Source organism: Emys orbicularis, chromosome 1, assembly GCF_028017835.1.
Source record: "Emys orbicularis isolate rEmyOrb1 chromosome 1, rEmyOrb1.hap1, whole genome shotgun sequence".
NCBI lineage: Eukaryota > Metazoa > Chordata > Testudines > Emydidae > Emys > Emys orbicularis.
The window spans coordinates 159,272,649-159,292,367 of record NC_088683.1 but is presented as its reverse complement, the minus strand read 5'-3'; the positions used below and the strand labels follow the sequence as shown (position 1 = coordinate 159,292,367).

The 19,719-nt window shown below is 43.2% G+C and overlaps 1 protein-coding gene across 1 annotated transcript in view; it reads left to right on the top strand.

Annotated features, from left to right (window-relative positions):
* Nucleotides 1-16,455, top strand: part of SLC22A15 (solute carrier family 22 member 15) — a 36,181-nt gene extending 19,726 nt beyond the window's left edge. The window contains exons 7-12 of the mRNA XM_065420837.1: nt 2,622-2,762; nt 3,837-3,922; nt 6,824-6,944; nt 7,742-7,814; nt 11,665-11,853; nt 16,369-16,455. Coding sequence (XP_065276909.1) covers nt 2,622-2,762; nt 3,837-3,922; nt 6,824-6,944; nt 7,742-7,814; nt 11,665-11,853; nt 16,369-16,455 — 697 coding nt within the window. The remainder of the gene's footprint in view (nt 1-2,621; nt 2,763-3,836; nt 3,923-6,823; nt 6,945-7,741; nt 7,815-11,664; nt 11,854-16,368) is intronic.
* Nucleotides 16,456-19,719: the final 3,264 nt, after the last annotated feature.

The window sequence follows — 19,719 nt, the reverse complement described above, 5'->3', positions numbered from 1 at the left end:
AGTGTCTTGAATTCACTGCAGGTGAAATGATTCTCCTTTTGCCTGGCAAACACACTGCAGTGCACAGCTGGCCACAGTGAGGATGGCATTGGCATCCAGAGAGTTCTGAAGGCAGCCCCATCTTGACTTCTACCAGCCAAATGAACATTACTCCATCGTCCTACAGCTACTGAGTGTGTAACTGAACTTTCTTTTGCAAGGCCTTCTGAAGTAGGTACAGTTTCAAAAGCCATGGCAGGAGGAGGTAGGTGGGGTCCCCTAGATTAACAGTGTCATTTGGAGGGAAAGATCTCCCTGCTTGTCTGTGAAGGTACAGGTATGATCTCTGAAAAACCCTGGCATCATGTACCTTGCCAGTACATCCCACATTGGTGTCCATGGACCTGCCTCAGTAGTCCATCTGCATAACAATGCAAGTTTGCAGTTGATGTACTCATTTGCTCCTTGTGGAAGACAGATTATGGACATGTGAGTCCCATCGATAGCCCCGGAGCAGTTTGAAAAGCCCATTCTCTCAAAACCGGCAATTATTTCAGGAACACTATTTATGCCAGCCATCTTTGGGTAAAAGTGCCCGATCGCCTTACAAACTTACATAACCACAGTCCCAACAGTTGACTTGCCAACACCAAACTGGTTGGCCACGGGCTCATAGCAGTCTGGGGTAAACAGTTGGCTATAATGACCTGCTTTTGGACTGGTATGGCGTCTGTCATGTGTGTGTTCTGGTGCTGGAATGTCTGTCCAAGCTGTTCGCACAGGTCTAGGAACATGTGCTAAATGCAGAAGTTCTGGAGCCATTGCTGGTCATCCCAAGTCTGTATGGTGTTGAGATCCCACCAGACTGTGATTGTTGTTCTGCTCCAGAAATGTTGCCTACATACAGGGATTCTGCGGCAGCAGGTGTAAGCTGCATCAACTGGGTTGCAGGTGACATGGCTGTGCCCCTTTCTGAGAGCTGCCTTCTATAGGATAGATACTGCTGCTGAATTGTCCACTAGCATTTTATAGCTGCTCTGCCTGAATCCTGAAATAGCAGTGAAACCCCAAGCAGGCAAAGGCTTTCCACCGGTGCTGGATCCCTGGTCTGACTCATAGCAGGGAGGGCGCAGACTTGAAATGGCTCAGCTGAATGTGTTTGTGGGCTAAGAACACTTCTGATGGACAGACAAGTTGTCCCACACTACATCAGGAACCAAGCTCTAAAGTGGCTACGTTTGCAAGAATGCCAAGTAACCTGGGATACACCCCCAGAAGACAGTCTCTCACTCATGTCTGCATATCAGTGTGAACACACCGGCACAGATATGAGGCATGCATAACAATGCAAAGTGGAGGTTCAAAGGCAAACTTGGAAAAAATGGGTTTGCAAGTGCATGTCAAGCAGACCCAGGTGTACAATGCAGTGTATGTACCCTAAAGGAATAATTAGTGTCACCGGCTGGTGGGGGAAGTGAAATGAGACATGTGGGACATACCAGGGTACAGTCCAGACCAGTGGGGGGCTGTCACCCCTGCCCTGCAACGTTGGGTGACTTACAAAGCCTTGCTGAAGTAGCTCCCACCTTGGCCACTCACAAACAGCCTTCCAGCATGAAAGCCAAACCCTGAGTGTCTGTGTTTTTAAATGCAGTCTGCCAGCCACACCTGGATTACACTCTGGCTCTTGCCAGTCTTGGTTATGTTGCAGGATGACCCCAACGCCCCCCCAGTCCCAGATTTCCCCCAGAAGTGTATATCCTGTACCGCTCAGCTCTCTTCTTGACAGTTCAAATATTTTAAGTTGGTTGTTCCCGAAGAAGCTAGCATATTTGGGGGGAGGGATAGCTCAGTGGTTTGAGCGTTGGCCTGCTAAACCCAGGGTTGTGAGTTCAATCCTTGAGGGGGCCATTTGGGGATTTAGTTGGGGATTGATCCTGCTTTGAGCAGGGGGTTGGACTAGATGATCTCCTGAGGTCCCTTCCAACCCTAATAATCTATGATTCTATGATATTATTCTCTTTATCTCAAATAGTTATTCAGACTATTCAATTTAAACACATTGGATTAAATAAAACAGTAAAACAAGTTTATTAACTACAAAGAGAGATAAGTGATTACAAGTAATGAGGCATAAACGTCAGAAATAGTTACACGGAAAATAAAGATCAAATATTTACTGTCCGTGACTTTTACTAAAAATATCTGTGATTGTAAAGAATTAGTTCCAGGAATGGGTAAAAGTGGGAACTGTAAAGGCTGATGTCTGTACCTTTATCAAGTCATAATGTATTTGTTTCATATTCATACTGTGGTTGGATTTAAAAAGTTCTGGATAATTTTTTTTTATTTATACACAACATTCTTAATTTCATTCTTAAAGTAAAATGTCAGGGGCTGGATCTCTGCAGAAAGGAATAATTCCCCTCTGCCTAAAGCATTGCTCAGGCAATTGCATTTGAAGAGCTTTTTCCTTCCTTTGAAATAACAAGTAGTGACTGTGCTGGAGGAAGGAGATTGGAGTAGAGGCACTAGTTGCACCAATCTGGCCTAGAAAAATCTTAGTCTTTTATACTTGTTTTTCTTTCTCATCTTCTCTCTCTCTCTCTCCTCTCTCCCCCTCCCCACCCCTTCCCCCCCAGGTTTGTGTGCAGCTTGGTATATTATGGTCTGACTCTCAATGCAGGTGACTTAGGTGGAAGTATTTATGCCAACTTGGCTCTCTCTGGGCTGATAGAGATACCTGCCTACCCAATCTGTATCTACTTGATTAACCAAAAATGGTGAGTATTGAATAGAATGAAGCCCAATATCTAATTTTTTGCCAGAGGTAATTTTCCTGGGCACCAGTTTGCCCTTAGCTTATTCTCAGTTTAGTCCTGTTACAGGAAGTATTAACAATCCCAATTTACTCTGTCCTCCTGGGGGAATGAATTACGTAAAAAAATAATTAATTTTTCATGGAAAAAGAGAAATTAATCTTTCCTAACCACTCCCAAGCAGTAAATAATACTCTAGTTCTGGCACACAAATTAAACTGAAGCTCTCGAGGAGAATTCTGTAAAGTCTAGCTGCTCTGACTCTCTACTAACACACAGGATGGCATTCTTCAGACTTTTGGTCTTGTGACGCCATAGTAAAGAATCCCATAATACTTTCTAAGCCACTCCAAGATGAATTCTTTTGGAACTAGAGTGCTGTCTTGGGGGCAGCTCCCATGTTGGGGTATGTGCGTTGCGCCTTATAGGGCTGACTGCTAGGGTTGCCAGTTTTGGTTGGCCATATTCCTGGAGGTTTTATCACATGACATAGTCTTTAATTAAAGATTAAACTTTAATTCCTGGAAACTCCAGGACAATCCTGGAGGATTGGCAACCTTACTGAACACTGGGCCATCTAGCCTGTGTTTGATCTACAATACTCCATTCTTTCTCTCTTTCAGTAGAGGTCATCTCCGAACTTTATTAATAGGTAGCTTTTCTCCCTCTTCCTTATGTGTTTGAGGAACAGCTCCTCCTGCATGTGCCCACTTCCCTGTCCCCCCAACGGGAGACAAATTAAAAAGCTAGGAATAGTCAGCCAGTCTACCTGGAGATTTCTTAGTGATTTACAAGCTGCACTACTTAGTGCATCCTTGACAGGCTCATGCACTGACCATACTATGAGAGGACCAGAGGTTTCTATTTGAAAATTTAAAGAGTGAGAAAGCAAAGACTCTGCAGGAGATTGTTTTCAGTAATTTATGCCATGTGAGTAGAGTGGTGTTGGGTGAATTTAGATTGCTCAGTGCATTGAAGTCCTTGGATGAAAAGTGGAGTAGAAATGCTAAGTATTATCCTTTTTGGGGACCCCATTAGGTTTGGCCGAAAACGGACACTGGCAGCATTCCTGTTCCTGGGAGGACTGGCCTGTCTTATTGTCATGTTTCTTCCAGAAAAGAAAGGTAAATGTCTTTTTTGTGTTTTTTGTTTTGTTTTTTAAGGAGTTTATAGTAGTAGTATATAACACCCTCTAACCCAGGATCTAAGGGATTTCACAAATGTTAGGTTCATAACATTGACATGATGTAGGTAATGATTATCTCCATTGTACAACTGGGGAAACTGAGGCATAGTAAGGGGGAAGTGGTTTTGTGATGAGTTGGGGAAAGAGTTTGGAATGGAACCCATTTCCATGCTACGAGTCCTATGCTGTTAATCACAATACCAACATATTGCTGCCTCTGCTTTATACGAGACATTTCTTAGGAATTGGGGAAATGTACCTTACGCCAAGGGTGGGCAAACTTTTTGGCCCGAGGGCCACATCTGGGTATAGAAATTATATGGCCGGCCATGAATGCTCACGAAATTGGGGTTGGGGTGCAAGAGGGGGTGAGGACTCTGGCTGGGGGTGCGGGCTCTGGGGTGGAGCTAGAAATGAGGAGTTCGGGGTGCAGGAGGGGGTCTGGGCTAGGACCGAGGTGTTCAGAGGGCGGAAGGGGGATCGGGGCGGGGGGTTGGAGCACGGGGGGGGTGGGGTGAGGGCTCCGGTTGTGGGTGCAGGCTCTGGGGTGGGACTGGGGATGAGGGGTTTGGGATGTAGGAGGGTGCTCCGGGCTGGGACCGAGGGGGTTCAGAGTGCAGGAGAGGGCTCAGGGGTGCAGGCTCGGGGTGGTGCTTACCTCAAGCATCTCCCAGAAGCAACGGCATGTCTCCCCTCCAGCTCCTATGTGGAGGCCCGGCCCGGCGGCCCTGCTGCATGCTGCCCCATCCACAGGCACCGCCTCTGCAGCTCTCATTGGCCGCAGTTCCTGGCCAATGGGAGCTGCAGGGGTAGCATGTGGAGTGGAGTGGAGCCCCCTGGCTGTCCCTAAACATAGGAGCCAGAGGGGGAGACATGCTGCTGCTTCCGAGAGCTGCTTGAGGTAAGCGCCACCCTGAGCCTGCTCCCTAGCTGGAGTGCAGTTATTTTTTGTACATAATTCTACATTTGTAAGTTACACTTTCACGATAAAGAGATTGCACGACGGTACTTGTATGAAGTAAATTGAAAAATACTATTTCTTTTGTTTATCATTTTTATAGTGCAAATATTTTTAATAAAAATAATAAAGTGAGCGCTGTATACTGTGTTCTGTGTTGCAATAGAAATCAATATATTTGAAAATGTAGAAAAACATACAAAAATATTTAATAAATTTCAGTTGGTATTCTGTTGTTTAACAGTGCGATTAATCGTGATTAATTTTTTTAATCACCATTAATTTTTTGAGCTAATTGCGTGAGTTAACTGCAATTAATCGACAGCCCTAAATTTTAATTTATTTCAGGAAACCATATAAAGGTCCAGTGCTAGCTTGTTTTTCAACTGTTGTACACAGATACAGAAACAGAAAATATTAGTAAGAGAAAAGACTTCTTCCTTTCAAAGCAAGGCACATAAAATTAATGATACTTCATACTTGTACTTACATAGCTCTAGTTATGAGAGGGCCTCAAAAGGCTTTAGACAGTTGAACCTAGCAGGATTTTTAAAAGGATTAAACATTTATATGGATGAACACCTATAGTTACACTAGACCAGCACATCGCTCGCCCGCGCCGCTTCTCGCCGCCCCCATTGGCCCGGGACGGCGAACCGCGGCCAGTGGGGGCCGCGATCGGCCGAACCTGCCGCGTCAGCAGGTAAATAAAACCGGCCCGGCCCGCCAGGGTGCTTACCCTTGCGAGCCGCGTGCCGAATGTTGCCGACCCCTGCACTAGACGGTGGTGAATATAATTGTTTATTTTAAAGGGGTAGAACTCAAATTTCAGGGTATATGTCAATCACTAACTACCTGGGCTGAAATAGAAATAGGTTATTTTTTGTCATTATCCTTTATATAGGATTTTAACACTTTCCTCTGAAGCATCTGGTACTGGCCACTGTCAAACAGGATACTGGGCTAGGTGGGCCACTGGTCTGATCCTATATGGCAGTTCCCATCTTTTTTTCTAATGAGGCAATTTTAGATCACCCATCACATAGGAACCAAAGTCCCACCGAAAGTCACCTAGATACTAAGTCACTTAAGCACTTTTGAAAAATTTTCTGTTGTTCTTTCCACCAGCTTACCAATAGTACAAATGCTACTCTTCAGCATTTATTGCTGTTACCAACAGTACTCCCAGAAAATGTTTAGAAATTGTCATAACAATTTTCAAACAAGTCGCCTTATCTTTTACTTCTAATGCCTGTTATAACAATTTAAAAACAGAATTTAAGTAAAAAATTGAACTTCACTGTTTTTCATAATTTGGTCAGTGAGACAAACTGACTTCTTTGCTTTTTCTGGCTCTCATGCTGTGGTGCTGGGGACTGTAGTCATTTAAACAAACTATTTCTACTGGATTTCTTAATTTAAAGGGAAACACCTGGACTGACATTAGATGTTAAATTATTCTCCCTCCTCCTCCCCCCTTCCAACCAAAAAATTGTAGGCCAGATTTGAAAGTCTCTTTTCAATGTAAAACTTAATTCTAAAATACATTTCACAGGGTGTTCAAAGGAAGAAGTTTTTCCTCTTTATACAATCTAACTGTACAGCTAAAGAAAATGGGTGCATTTTCCCTCCACATCTTACAAAATCAGATAGGTGACTTTTTTGCTACTGCTGCCCGAAGGATGGATTTCTTGAATTCTCTTGAGCTTTGAGAGCCCTACTGAAGCCACATATAATCAATGTATGCACTTCTGACTGATATGGTCAGCATAACAAACTCTTCATCAGATTCCCTTTCATTCCATTTGTAACTGAAGTGATTACTTAAAGGACATTTCTGTATGCTATGGATCCTTACAAGGGTCACATTTTCTTTATCAGCCACAGGAGTGTTTGCAGTTGTGAACAGCCGTTCTTTGTCTTTACTGGGGAAACTGACAATCAGTGCAGCATTTAACATTGTTTATATCTACACGTCAGAGCTTTATCCTACAGTGATCAGGTAATCTGAATTCACTTTGTGGTGGTGGTTTCTCTTGCCCATCTCTCTAATCCTTATTACTTCAACTTTTATTTTTGTCCTGTTAACAGCACCTTCTCATAGAGACTTTCCTTTAATTAAAGGAAAACTTGTGTGGTTAGTCATAGGGCCTTATAGCAGTAGCACCTGAAATCCTCTAGCTGCTATGTAAACATAAGACAACTCCATTAAGTATTCATGCTAGTGTAGCCAGTGATGTTGGGGCTTATACCTTCAGGAGGCTGCAATTGTTTAGAGCAACTTGATCATTCACAAATATACTTGAGCAGCTCTGACATTTGATCTACTAGGGAGTAGTGGAGCCACATACTCTTTGTAGGAGAGTGGACAGATGAATGTAGCATATAGATGCACTTTGTACTGGCGGTTCCCCCAGGTACAGCCATTGGTAGCCAGCCAGCCAGTGTAGCTAGTACCAGCACACCTGTAGTGTAGACACACAAATCTGATATGTGGTGTGATTTGGATTAGTGCCATTTATCCCCAATTTCAAGAAAGGTTAATGTGCACTAGTCCAAATCACAGTTTACAGTGATTTTTGTCTCTACTGTGGCAGCTACACTAATGCCTGAAACTGTTTGTGAACAGGGTCTCTGTTCTTCAGCACTGTGTACAGTTTCACTACTGGAATGCTTTTAGCAGCATTCCAATACCTCCCTTGCCAACAAACTTTGTCATAGGCATTGCTGACATCTTTTAAAAATTCCTTAATTCCTCTCCTGCAAATACCATTGATTAATACCTGTATTTTTCTTTAGGAATGTTGGAATGGGTTCCTGCTCCATGTTTTCCCGGGTTGGTGGGATTATTGCTCCCTTCATTCCTTCACTGGTTTGTCTGCACTTATATTTTTATTTCTATCTTGCTTAGCTCTGATGTATCAGATGTTTGCAGGGATGGGGGAAATAGGACAAACTGTGTATGATTCAAGATCTGTAAAATATAATCAACATGGAGGATATGTCAATATAGTATCATGCTTCTCCATACATGGTGAAGGACAGCAGGATGTAGCCCTTATGTAGGCAAAACTCCCACTATTTGTTTCAGTCTGTGTTTTATCCATGTAAGGATTTCATGAACTGGCCTATACGCTTCACAGCCTGACCACTTTCAGATGCTCAGATACTATGGTGGTGAGCCTCTCCTAAAATCCTGGGTAGGCAAAGTTAAAACCTAAGCTGGTGTGTAGGATTTACCATATCAGATGAGATTGTTGTACTCTCTTTAGTAGTTATTATCCCCACTCTGTCTAATGCTAGAGGTGAATCCCTTCATATAAATTGCCTCAACAAACGTGTAGTTCTGGAAATGGATAGGGGAAAGGGAAGGAATGATGTGATCAATTTATTCCTTGAAATGTGAGGTTTGTGTTTTAACCTTAATATCTTAATGGAGAAGAGAGAGGCAGCCTCAACTGGCTTCACTCTCACTAGATACATGCAAATTAAAATTCATAGCTAAGTGTCATGTCTCTAGATGTGGATATTCATGTAGAGAGACCTGAGATACTTAAAATCCCTGAGCCTGAATCTCGCAGGAGGCCCTGAACAGAATGAGAAATCAGGGTCTGGGGAATTACGTATATTATGTATGGTATAGTGACCTGAGGTACTCATATAAAAATAAATGGCCAGATTTTCTCATGGCAGAAAAGAACTGGAAACTGTCAACTCTGACCGAGTGAAAATTCCCTTTGTGGGGTGGAGCTTTCTTGCTTCTGCATCCCCTCCCACCTGACTCAGGCAAAGGGGTCTATCAGGAAGGCAGGGCATGTTGAGGGTATTCTGACTATTTGGCCTTTGGGAGTCCATTGATAGCTGGTGTAGACTAGCAGCCCCTACCCTACTCCAGGATAGGCTCAGGCCAGTGCAGATCTGCCTGAGGAAGTGTCACAGGCTCCCTGACATGGGTGGTGGTGATCAGGTGAGGATATGGGGGCACTCCATTCTGTTGTGTCCGACAGGAACTTGGCACTGCAGAGAATCTGAACAAACGATCTTAAACAAATAATCAATTTGAGACTTCATCAAACTTAAACATATGTCAGCTTTGTGTAAACATGGGAACAAATAAATGTTGAATTGGGGAAAAAACTTGTTTGTTTTGGGAGTTCCCCCAAGACATTTGTAAATAAGGTTTGTCTTTTTGTTGGGGGAGAAAGTTATGAGGTTGTATATATTGGTGATAAAACATTGTGCCTTTATGCCTGGTCATAGTCTAATATTGTGTTAACTTTTCCTATCTTGATTTAGAATTTTTTCACAATTGAAAGTGAGTGAAAGACTTAAAACAAAAAAAAAATCAATTAACAGTCACATTAAATTTTCAAAATGAACTTGCCTGGCTTCTCAATTTGCCTGAAACTGTACATTCAAATTTCTGGAGTTCCATTTTAGGCAACTCACACTTTTGCTTCCCCAAACTTGGTTTTGCATTTGACATCTACTCAATTTGTGTGCACAAATCAGCATTTGTGTCAAAATTGCATAGCCAAGAGCTTGAATGCATGAATTTAGCAGGCACTTATTTAAAATTTTCCTTCCAAAACCTGTGGATCCAGAGGTATCGATAAGATTGGTTCCAAGCATTTCTGAAATCTTCTGTTCCAATCTTTATGTATCATTAAGGCTACATTTTAGTCACAGGTATTTTTAGTAAAAGTCATGGACAGGTCACGGGCAGTAAACAAAAATTCACGGCCCATGACCTGTCCATGATTTTTACTATATACCCCTAACTAAAACTTGGGGGAGAGGGGGTTCTTGGGGGAGGGGGAGGGGCACGTGGCCTGGGGCTCCCTCTGGTGCTGGGGGGAGGCCATGTTGCTGGTGCTTGGGGGGGATTGGCAGGGCTCGCATGCTCCCTACCGGGCCCCGCATTTCCCCGACACTCCGGCCCGTGGGGCTCCAATCGCTGTTCCTGCCACAGGCGCTGGCTCCGTAGGTGCAGCTCCCATTGGCTGAGAAATGCAGCCAATGGGAGCTGCGGGGGCGGGGCCTGCAGGCGCAGGCAGCGCACGGAGCCTCCTGGCCCCTCCTCTGCCTATGCTAGTGGCAGCCGGGGAGCCGCCCCACCCCTGAGGCAAGCGCACCCCCTAGCCCATAGCCCCGTCCCACACACCCAAACTGCTGCTATTGGCCTAGGGGCTGTCCAGCTCGGGTAGCTCCTGAGCCAGCACCGGCTGCTGCAGAAGTCACGGAATCTGTGACTTCCCTGACCTCTGTGACAGACACGCAGCCTTATGTATCATACTTGTGATGGGTTCCCCCTGGGGTGCTACCTGGAACTGGGGTGCCACTGAGCCCACCTGACCCATCAGCCTGGGTTCCCTTTACACTGTACTGCTGTCACCAGCCTGTCAAGCCCTCTTCCAAGCTTCAGTCTGCCCCTTCACTGGCACACATACAGGTAGGGACACACCCAGCTGCAGAAACATACAGATGCTGTGATCAGTTCTGCATGGGAAGGCTTCAGCTAAGGAACTGCCCAATTACTCAACTGCACACCCCCCGTCTGGACGGTAAACCTAAAATTAGAACATCTTGTGCTGCACAGAGAACTGTACAGCGTAAGCTCATGAAATTCGCCTCCTCCCTCAATGTGGAGAGGAATATACACAGCTTCTGCCCCCCTGGTTATGACTCTCATACATACTGGTTTTAGACCAAGCAAATATAAGTTTATTAACTACAAAAGATAGATTTTAAGTGATTATAAAGGATAGCAAACCGATCAAAGCAAAGCTTAATGTACTAAAGAGATGGGATATGAGTAGCAAATTCTCACCCTAATTGTTGATTCAGGCGGTTTGCAGAGATTCTTAAGGGGCCAGCTGTCGTTGCTTTCAGCTTAAAAAACTCAGGTATTCCTTTCACAGGCTAGAAATCCCTCTAGCCTGGGTCCAACCCTTCTCTCCCAGTCCAGTCCTTGTTTCTCAGGTGTTTCCAAGTGTCTCCTTTGGGTGGAAAGCAACAGAGAGTCCTGTGGCACCTGTTGCTTTTTACAGATTCAGACTAACACGGCTACCCCTCTGATCCTTTGGGTGGGGAATCAGCGAAGAACCCTGATGATGTCACTCTCCTGCCTTAAATAGCTTTTGCATATGGGGGGAACCTGTTGTCTCCAAGCTTGGTTCCCATGCCTGGTCAGTGGAAAAACACTAGTATTCCAAGATGGAGTCCAGTACCAGGTAACTTGGTCACATGTCTTTGTAGGCTCACAGCATCCATGACTCAGAGGCTGTTTGTAGCATCCTCAGGAAGGCTCCCTGGTGGGAGATTAGCGTCTTCTACCACCTATTGTTCTCCATAATGGCCCTTCCCAGCCAGCCATCTAGGCTGAGTGCATTCTGCCTAGTGGGTGTTCCCCAGGTGTAAACCCATTTGTAATAGATGCATAAACAATATTCCTAACTTCAGATGCCAAAATGATGCATGAATACAAATATTATAATCGTATTCAGTAAATCATAATCTTTTAAATGATATCTCACATGACCTTTCTTGCATAAAATACATCATGGTTATGCCATTATTATATAATAATATCTCTATGAAGAATATGGGGTGTAGTGTCACAATACCTACCTCACAGGGTGGCTGAAAATTAAGTGCTTGAATATGTAAAATGCCATATATTGGTCCCGCTTTCCTTAACTATCTCTGCTCTTAATTTCCAGAAATCTGTGCAGTGGTCTCTTCCATACATCGTGTTTGGAGTGACTGGCCTGTTGTCGGGGTTCCTGAGTTTGTTATTGCCAGAAACACTAAACTGCCCTTTGCTGGAGACGATATCGGACTTGCAGGTGTGCTCGTACTGGAGACTGGGGGATGAAGCTATGTCATTGCAAGCACTAGGTGGCTCCCGGGTACATCATTTTTCTTAATACTTCTCTACCATTGTAGTGCGTTGATTACAGCTGTCAACTTTAGGAGTGCCAAACTAGATGGTGCTTAGTCTGTGGATGACAGGCCCCAGGGGGACATAGGGGATAGTTTAGTGATCTTACCATCATATTTGAAATACTCTCTGCAAGTGCAGGCTCAGATCCTAGCTAGGTGAACTCATCCTTTCAAGCTATGCTTGGTGAGAAAGTTACAACTTTTTCTTTTAGGGTAACGGACCCTAACACAGTGATCTCTGCCTCTGTCACCTCTGCAGCATGGGTCGTGCAAGGCTGGTCTGTAAGACCTTTCAAAAAGGCACAGGATGCAGCAGCTAGTTTGTGAGGGAGGGTTGTGCCTGTATTATATAATCTGTGCAGGCTTCCACTTTGTTTTTGGGTGCAATTTAAGGTGTTGGTTCTAACATATAAAGCCTTAAATTGGTTAGAACCTGGTTAACTCTGATGTCTGCCTCACACCTGACATAGTAGCTGAGATTAGTTGAGATGCATGATCTAACAGCGCCCAGGCTTAATAATGAGGAGACTTGGAGGCAAGGTATTTTCAATGAGGTTTACTTTGCTGCTGAGTTTGCTTCCCTCTGTTCATTCATCAGGTTTTGTTGACCTTCCAGTCATGTCTTGAGGTGTGAGAGTTCTTCCATCTATTTTTTTTCTCCTGGGGAGGGAGAAGTAAATGAGAGTGGAAAGAGTGATTAAGTTTGGGGAGGGATCTTAGGTTTTTGAACACTAGTCCAAAACCTATAAGTATTGTAGGGTTTATAAAGATTATAGATTGACTTGGAGCACTAGAAGGGTACATCTTGTCACATTAAATGAAATGAAAAAATACCCAAAGTCTTTAGGAACACACTTCCCCAGATATACATCTGATATGAATCCAGATAAAACAAAGGAGCCAGTTTCACGTCTGCAGTGACGCTGTCTACTTCAGTGAAGTTACACCCAGGATGGCCTCTGACACATTATACATTTTTAAGACAATCACAGATAAAACATATGGAAAATTGAAAGCTGTTAAACATTAACCCTGTCTGATAAAGGTGATAGAAAGGCCTAGTGGAGCTGCCATAAGATTTATAACGAGCATTAGGATTTCTGGATGACTAATTCAGAGTTTCTCTTGTGGAATCCATTGTCGTTTCTGACCACCTTCAACACAGCATACATTGTCTCTTCAAAGTGGAGTACGTCCCTCTAACTGCACTCAGGAATATGACATTCACCTTGGACAATATCCAGTTACAGGCCAGCTCTTCTGGAATGATTTTGGGAATGCAAAAAGCAGTGTAACATGATTTCCTTAATATCCCTTCATTGACCGTTATTACTACTCAAACTGTTCAGAATTCCTCTGAATTTCTACCTTTGCCTTTAACACGTTGTTCTGCTGGATACCCACTGATGTCTAGTGTACATTTAAATTTTGCCAACATAGCTATGTCATAGAATCGTAGACTTGATTAGTGGAGTGATTTTTTTCTGACTTAGCTGTGTTAGCAAAAGCCCTAGTGTTGCATCGTCAGTATAGCGTTGTACCCCTGTTATACCATCAAAGCCATTTTGCTGGAATAGCATTTTTTCGCACTCCTGGTATAGATGCAGTTTATACCAACTCTTTTGCTGGTATAAACTGCATCTATACTCAGAGGATTTGCTGGTACAACTATACTGGCAAACCCCTTAATTATAGACAAGGACTGGGTGTAGCCACTTTATATGATCCATAAGAGCTGAAATGTTTGGATAATCTCCCACTGTGCTCAAAGATTTGTGGAGAAAATCTGACTGTGTCCAATGTTGTTAGTCTGGGTTGGGCAAAATAAGACTTGTGTGATTCTATGCCAATACATGTGTTAATGTTTCCCCTCTTCTCTTGGAGCAGTTGCTTTGTGGGCTTAAAGGTCTGTAAGTTACATACACTGAGTGTGATAATTCTCCATGCTAAGGAAGACCCATAAATCATTGTGATATTATAAAACTGTAACGCACAGGTTGGTGGCTGCCTTCTATCCCAGAGGGCTTTGTTGCAGGGGTGCTTTGTTTATTGGGTTTGAAAGCACTTTAGACCATATGAAAGACAGATATTGCAAGCTGAACAGGATTGGGCTGGGTCAGTTGCTTTCCCTGCATGTCTCATCCAAGTAAAGGATATTTTAGGAAGTGGTATTTGTGATTTTTGTCATAAATAAACTAGGGAAATCCAACCTAGATGGAGCTACTATAAGGTGAGTGCATAACTGGTTGGAAAACCGTTCCCAAGGAGTAGTTATCAGTGGTTCACAGTCAGGCTGGAAGGGCATAATGAGTGGGATCCTGCAGGGATCAGCTCTGGGTCTGGTTCTGTTCAATATCTTCATCAATTATTTAGATAATGGCATAGAGAGTACACTTTGTAAAGTTTGCGGATGATACCAAGCTGGGAGGGGTTGCAAGTGCTTTAGAGGATAGGATTAAAATTCAAAATGATCTGGAAAACCTGGAGAAATGGTCTGAAGTAAATGGACAAATGCAAAGTCCTCCACTTAGGAAGGAACAATCAGTTGCACACATGCAAAATGGGAAATGACTGCCTAGGAAGGAGTACTGCGGAAAGGGATCTGGGGGTCATAGTGGACCACAAGCTAACTGAGTCAACAATGTACTACTGTGGCAAAAAAAGTGAACATCATTCTGGGATGTATTAGAAGGAGTGTTGTAAGCAAGACACGAGAAGTAATTCTTCCGCTCTACTCTGCTCTGATTAGGCCTCAGCTGGAGTATTGTGTCCAGTTCTGGGCGCCACATTTCAGGAAAGATGTGGACAAATTGGAGACAGTCCAGAGATGAACAGCAAAAATGATTAAAGGTCTAGAAAACATGGCCTATGAGGGAAGATTGAAAAAATTTGGTTTGTTTAGACTGAGAGGGGACATAACTGTTTTCTAGTACATAAAAGGTTGTTACAAGGAGGAGGGAGAAAAATTGTTCTTTTTAACCTCTGAGGATAGGACAAGAAGCAATGGGCTTAAATTGCAGCAAGGGTGGTTTACGTTGGACGTTAGGAAAAACTTCCTAACTGTCATGGTGGTTAAGCACTGGAATAAATTGCCTAGAGAGGTTGTGGAATCTCCATCATTGGAGGTTTTTAAGAGCAGGTTGGACAAACACCTGTTGGGGATGGTCTGGAGATAATACTTAGTCCTACCATGAGTGCCAGAGACTGGACTAAATGACCTCTCGAGGTCCCTTCCAGTCCTATGATTCTATTCTTTTTCACAATTTATCACTCATTCTTTTAGTCAGTGCAGAGCACAGTTCCCTACCAAGGTGTTAGAGGTGCTTATTGCTGGAAATGCTGTGTCTGAAAGAATGTTGTTCATCCAAACAAAATTTAAAAGGTGTGTATTTTCACACTTGCACCACTCTTAAGCTTTTTTGGGGGGGAAACAATTCCCCTCTTATATGTAATTAGTGCAAGTAGGGAAAATTCCTTTGCTTGGAAGATAAGAATGATCTTGTGGCCAAAGTACAGCATTTGGAGTAAGGAGATCTAGCTTCAGCTCTCATTTAGCAAATTGTCTCTGCAGTTCCCTTTTCTGCCCCTAGATAGTCACCTGACTTGGATCGCAAGCCACAAACTTTTCAAGTAGTGAAAATAGCTTGCAGGAATGTATGTGGCACACCCTTGTATTGTAGAATGCAAAAGTACAGAATAGCCTTTTGTCCCACAGTTCCTCCCTTTCCAACAGTTTCAGCACCTGCAGAGCCTCTTTCCCTTTGTGTCAGGCACAATCAGTTTTTTGCTGTTTTGTTTTTTCCAATAGTTAGTAGCTTGTTCTATAAACTTTCTGGGCCCATGAGTGTCTCTTCGCCTGCGTTTAGGCTTTTTATATTGTTGGCCAGTTTGAACTTCGTTTGTTTATCTCCATGGCAGGTAATCCTGGCAAATGGCCTTATTATTTTATTTTTTTAAGGTGAAGCTTGTGTAGGAAGATGTCTACTCATGATAAATAAGGATGAAGAGGCATTTGCCCCCAAACTCTGCTGCCTGAGCCTCTGCTTCTAGTACATCACAGAGAGACAGGGAGTAGATAATGTTTTCACCCCTCAGCTCACAGAGAGCCGAGAAGCGAGAAGGTAGAATGCCAGATCAAGCCATCCTAGTCAGTTCATTTGTCCTGCATCCAACCTCCTTAGTCTGCTAAAGGGAGCACAGGAGTTCATGTTGGATAAAAGCCCATCATTTTCTAAGAGGGTTCCAAGAAGTATGAATCTAAAATCCTCAGATTCAAGAAGAACTGACCTTGGGCAGGTCACTTAACTTCTCTGTACTTTAGTTTCCCCTATGTAAAATGGGCAAAATCTTCCCCACCTCTCAGTAGAGTTGTAATGCTTCCTATTTGTAAAGAGCACTTTGAGATGCTCTGAAGGTGCTGTAAAAGTACATTTTTTCAATGTTAACTGTTGAATGTGTTAACAATTTCATTTTTTTTCTAGTCTGCAGACAAAGGTGGCTCTGCAGGGAGTGAAAGTGAAGATGAAGAATTCTATGATGCTGATGAAGAGACCCAAATGATCAAGTAACAAGAGGAAGCTTTCCTTTTTATGCCTTTTTTTTTAACTTGTCCAGCCAGATCCACCCGTAAGAATAAAACTGGAACTGTCTGTGGGTGAATTATAACAGGGCAAGTGCCTCTGCCTTTCCAGCGTTGGGAGATGAATTCGAGTACTGTTCAGATGCATTACAGTGGTTTGACTGGTGACCACTGCTGATTTTTTTTTTTTTTTTTTTTTTTTTTTTTTCTTACTCATGAGAACCATTCAAATGTTTGTGGCTCAAAATTATGATTGCAGGCTAGGTTTGAGGCCAAAGATGGTGGGGAGGTATTTGACGTATTTCTGAAACGAACTTGAGAACTGATCCAACTTGCAGACAGACTTCCGCTGCATGTGTTCACATTTTTCCTTCAAGGTGGGCTCATGTTGATTTTGAAGCAGCTGAAATCCATACACTTGAAAGGTTTCAACTAGGTTTCTTCAGATGGATGAAATCTAAAGACTTAAACTGGACACAGAAGGTACTATAGGTCAGTATGATAAGACCAAATTCCTGAAATCCTCTCTTAAGTTACCTACAGCACACCGGGAAGAATGAACTATGGATTCTCTACCAGTTCTGCATCCGCTCACTGGAATGGAATTTCATACCTCAAGTGGTTAGGGAACACCAACAAAAGATAGCTGTACTCAGTGATGTTCTAGGGTGGATGGCTAGAGGAACCATCAGAGGTTGGAGGGACCAACTAATAGGAAAGGGCAGATGGACTTAAATAAAACAGAAATCCCCATTATTGCTGATCTCTTCTCCCCCATCTGTCTCCTCTGTCTCGCCCCTCTCAAAACTTCCTTTTTTTTCTTTTATTTTGGTTCTTTCTCTCACAGATTTGTCATGACAGTCTGTAAATCTCAGGACAGCTCTGAATTTATGTTGCGTATTCTGTTTGATTTTGTTCCTCTCGTCTTTTCTCACTTTGCCATGTAAACTGAGGGACTTGTTTTTCCATGGAATATAGTGAATGTCTTATGGGAGGTAATTTTACTTAGCTAGGTTTTGCATTATTGTGGCTATCCACGATGATGGCTATGGAGAAAAATGAGATCTGCAGTGGTACAGAGTACTGAAATTGCCTGTCCAGGCTGCTGCTAGTGTCTTGGGGATCATTGCAAGAGGATTTGAGTATTTATTTAAATTTCTATATATAGATAAAGTTCTTCGGAAGTTTCCCTGGACCTTGCTGAGGGAGAACTGTATTCTTTTGTTTACACTAAACTTTTTTAAAAGTACACTGAAATAGAAGGATGTTGAGTGTTGAAGTTTTGCCGACTAATAGATGTGGCCTTTGGGTACGGATTCAATATTCCTAGTTAGTGTCGACTTTATCCTCCTAGCTCTTTATACTCCTAGCTCTTCTATATAATTTTTGCAGTTTATGGGATCAAATTTCATATTAAAAGTGTAAAGGTAGCTGGTTATTCTACTGGAAAATAATACAGGGATCAGATGATTGGGGAGAAGGGTGTTTACTGAACATATTCCAGAGTCAGAGCAAAAAACTCAGTTATTCCAGAAGGAAGCAGAAGATCGGATCTGAAACTTACAGCAGGCTATCTAAACTTTGTCCAGTCAAGAGCTGCATAGGCAACTTTCGAGGAGCCCAAGAGTTGTAGCTCTGTTACTTAGGTGGAATGTCATCAGGGCCGGCTCCAGGCACCAGCGAAGGAAGCAGGTGCTTGGGGCGGCCAATACAAAAGGGCGGCACTCTGTCCGGTTCGGGGCGGCACCTCCGGGTCTTTGGCGGGAATTCGGCGGCAGATCCCTCAGTCCCTCTCTTCCTCTTTGAGCTGCCACCGAAGAGGAAGAGAGGGAGTGAAGGGCCCGCCGCTGAAGAATGAAGCGGCGCGATTGAGCTGCCGCTGATCGGCTTTTTTTTTTTTTTTTTTTTTTTTGCCGCTTGGGGTGGCAGAAAAGCTGGAGCCAGCCTTGAATGTCATGCTGCCATCCTCGTCTTCAGTGCAGAGAGGAAGCCCACAAAGACTACGTGTTCCATAGCATGCAGTTCTCCATCTTGTTCTGAACAGATTGATACAGTGCTATGAGCACGAGGGTGAGCTGTAGGGGGGCTCAGTAGTCTCTGCAGGCAGCACTTCAGTCTGGAAGATGAAGAGGACTGCTGACTGCATTGTAGACATCAGTGGGACGTATTTGAGCAGCAGCCCACGCTTCGGTCTCTCCTGACTCTTGCACAGCTCTTGTGGATGTGATAGCAAAATTAATAGAACTTTTTAAAACGAATCTGGATGTTTTCAGCCTTATTTATACATAGGGAAATGACTGAGTGGAGTTCTTGGAGTTATAATTAAGTGTGTGTTTTGTGCTTTTTTTTCTAGTTTGACATTTGACACTTTAAAATATGGGGATTATAAGGAACATGGGAGGAAGGTTTTTTTCTTTTCATTAGGTTCTTGATGATTTTTTTCCTCAAAGGTTCTAAATGTGCAATAGCTCTTAAGCAAGTTAATGCTGCAGTACCTAGGAACTGTATTGATGCTGTCACAAACCCTATATTTCTTAGGGGATCAATCTCCACAATGGAATCACTGCCTCTTTCTGGCTTTGAGCAGTGGAAATAGGGACTCCCTTGTGAGACTGACTAGCGCTCTTGGCCTTGTTGGGTATTTGGTTTTATCTACATTATGGATTTCTGAAAGTCCCAAACCTGCAAAGGGATCCATCCATGTAACTTTCTATTGTTACTCCATGTGGTTGCAGTGGTTCAGGTGGGTGGATTTCTTTGTAGGATCATGGTCAAAATTTGTGACGGTCCCTAATTTATGGTCAAATTTACCTCCATTTCATACAAGCACTCTTATACATATAATTGCAAAACCAAGGATGAAGAAACTTTTATGTGAAATAAATTAATTGCACTTTTTTTGGAGACCCTTATACCCACAGAGGCTGCATTCCATGGCAAGTATGGGCAGCATACACTGTATCTAGGCAGACCAATATTGCTAAGCAGAACTTTTCAGATTGACAATGCATGGTCTTCTGAAATCTGCAGCTAGTGCCTGTTTTAATTAGAGGCCCAAGTCACAAAATTTGTATGGCTACCCTACCTCCAAGTATAGTCTAATGGTTCAATGCTGGCCTGATTCTAATTCTTCCCATGTATGGGCAGCACATATTGGACATCTGCCCAGGGAAACTGTCGAGTATACACCAGTTCAGAAAGAAAAGTATCACTGTTAGTGACACTAAAATAGCACTGATGATCTGACAGATTT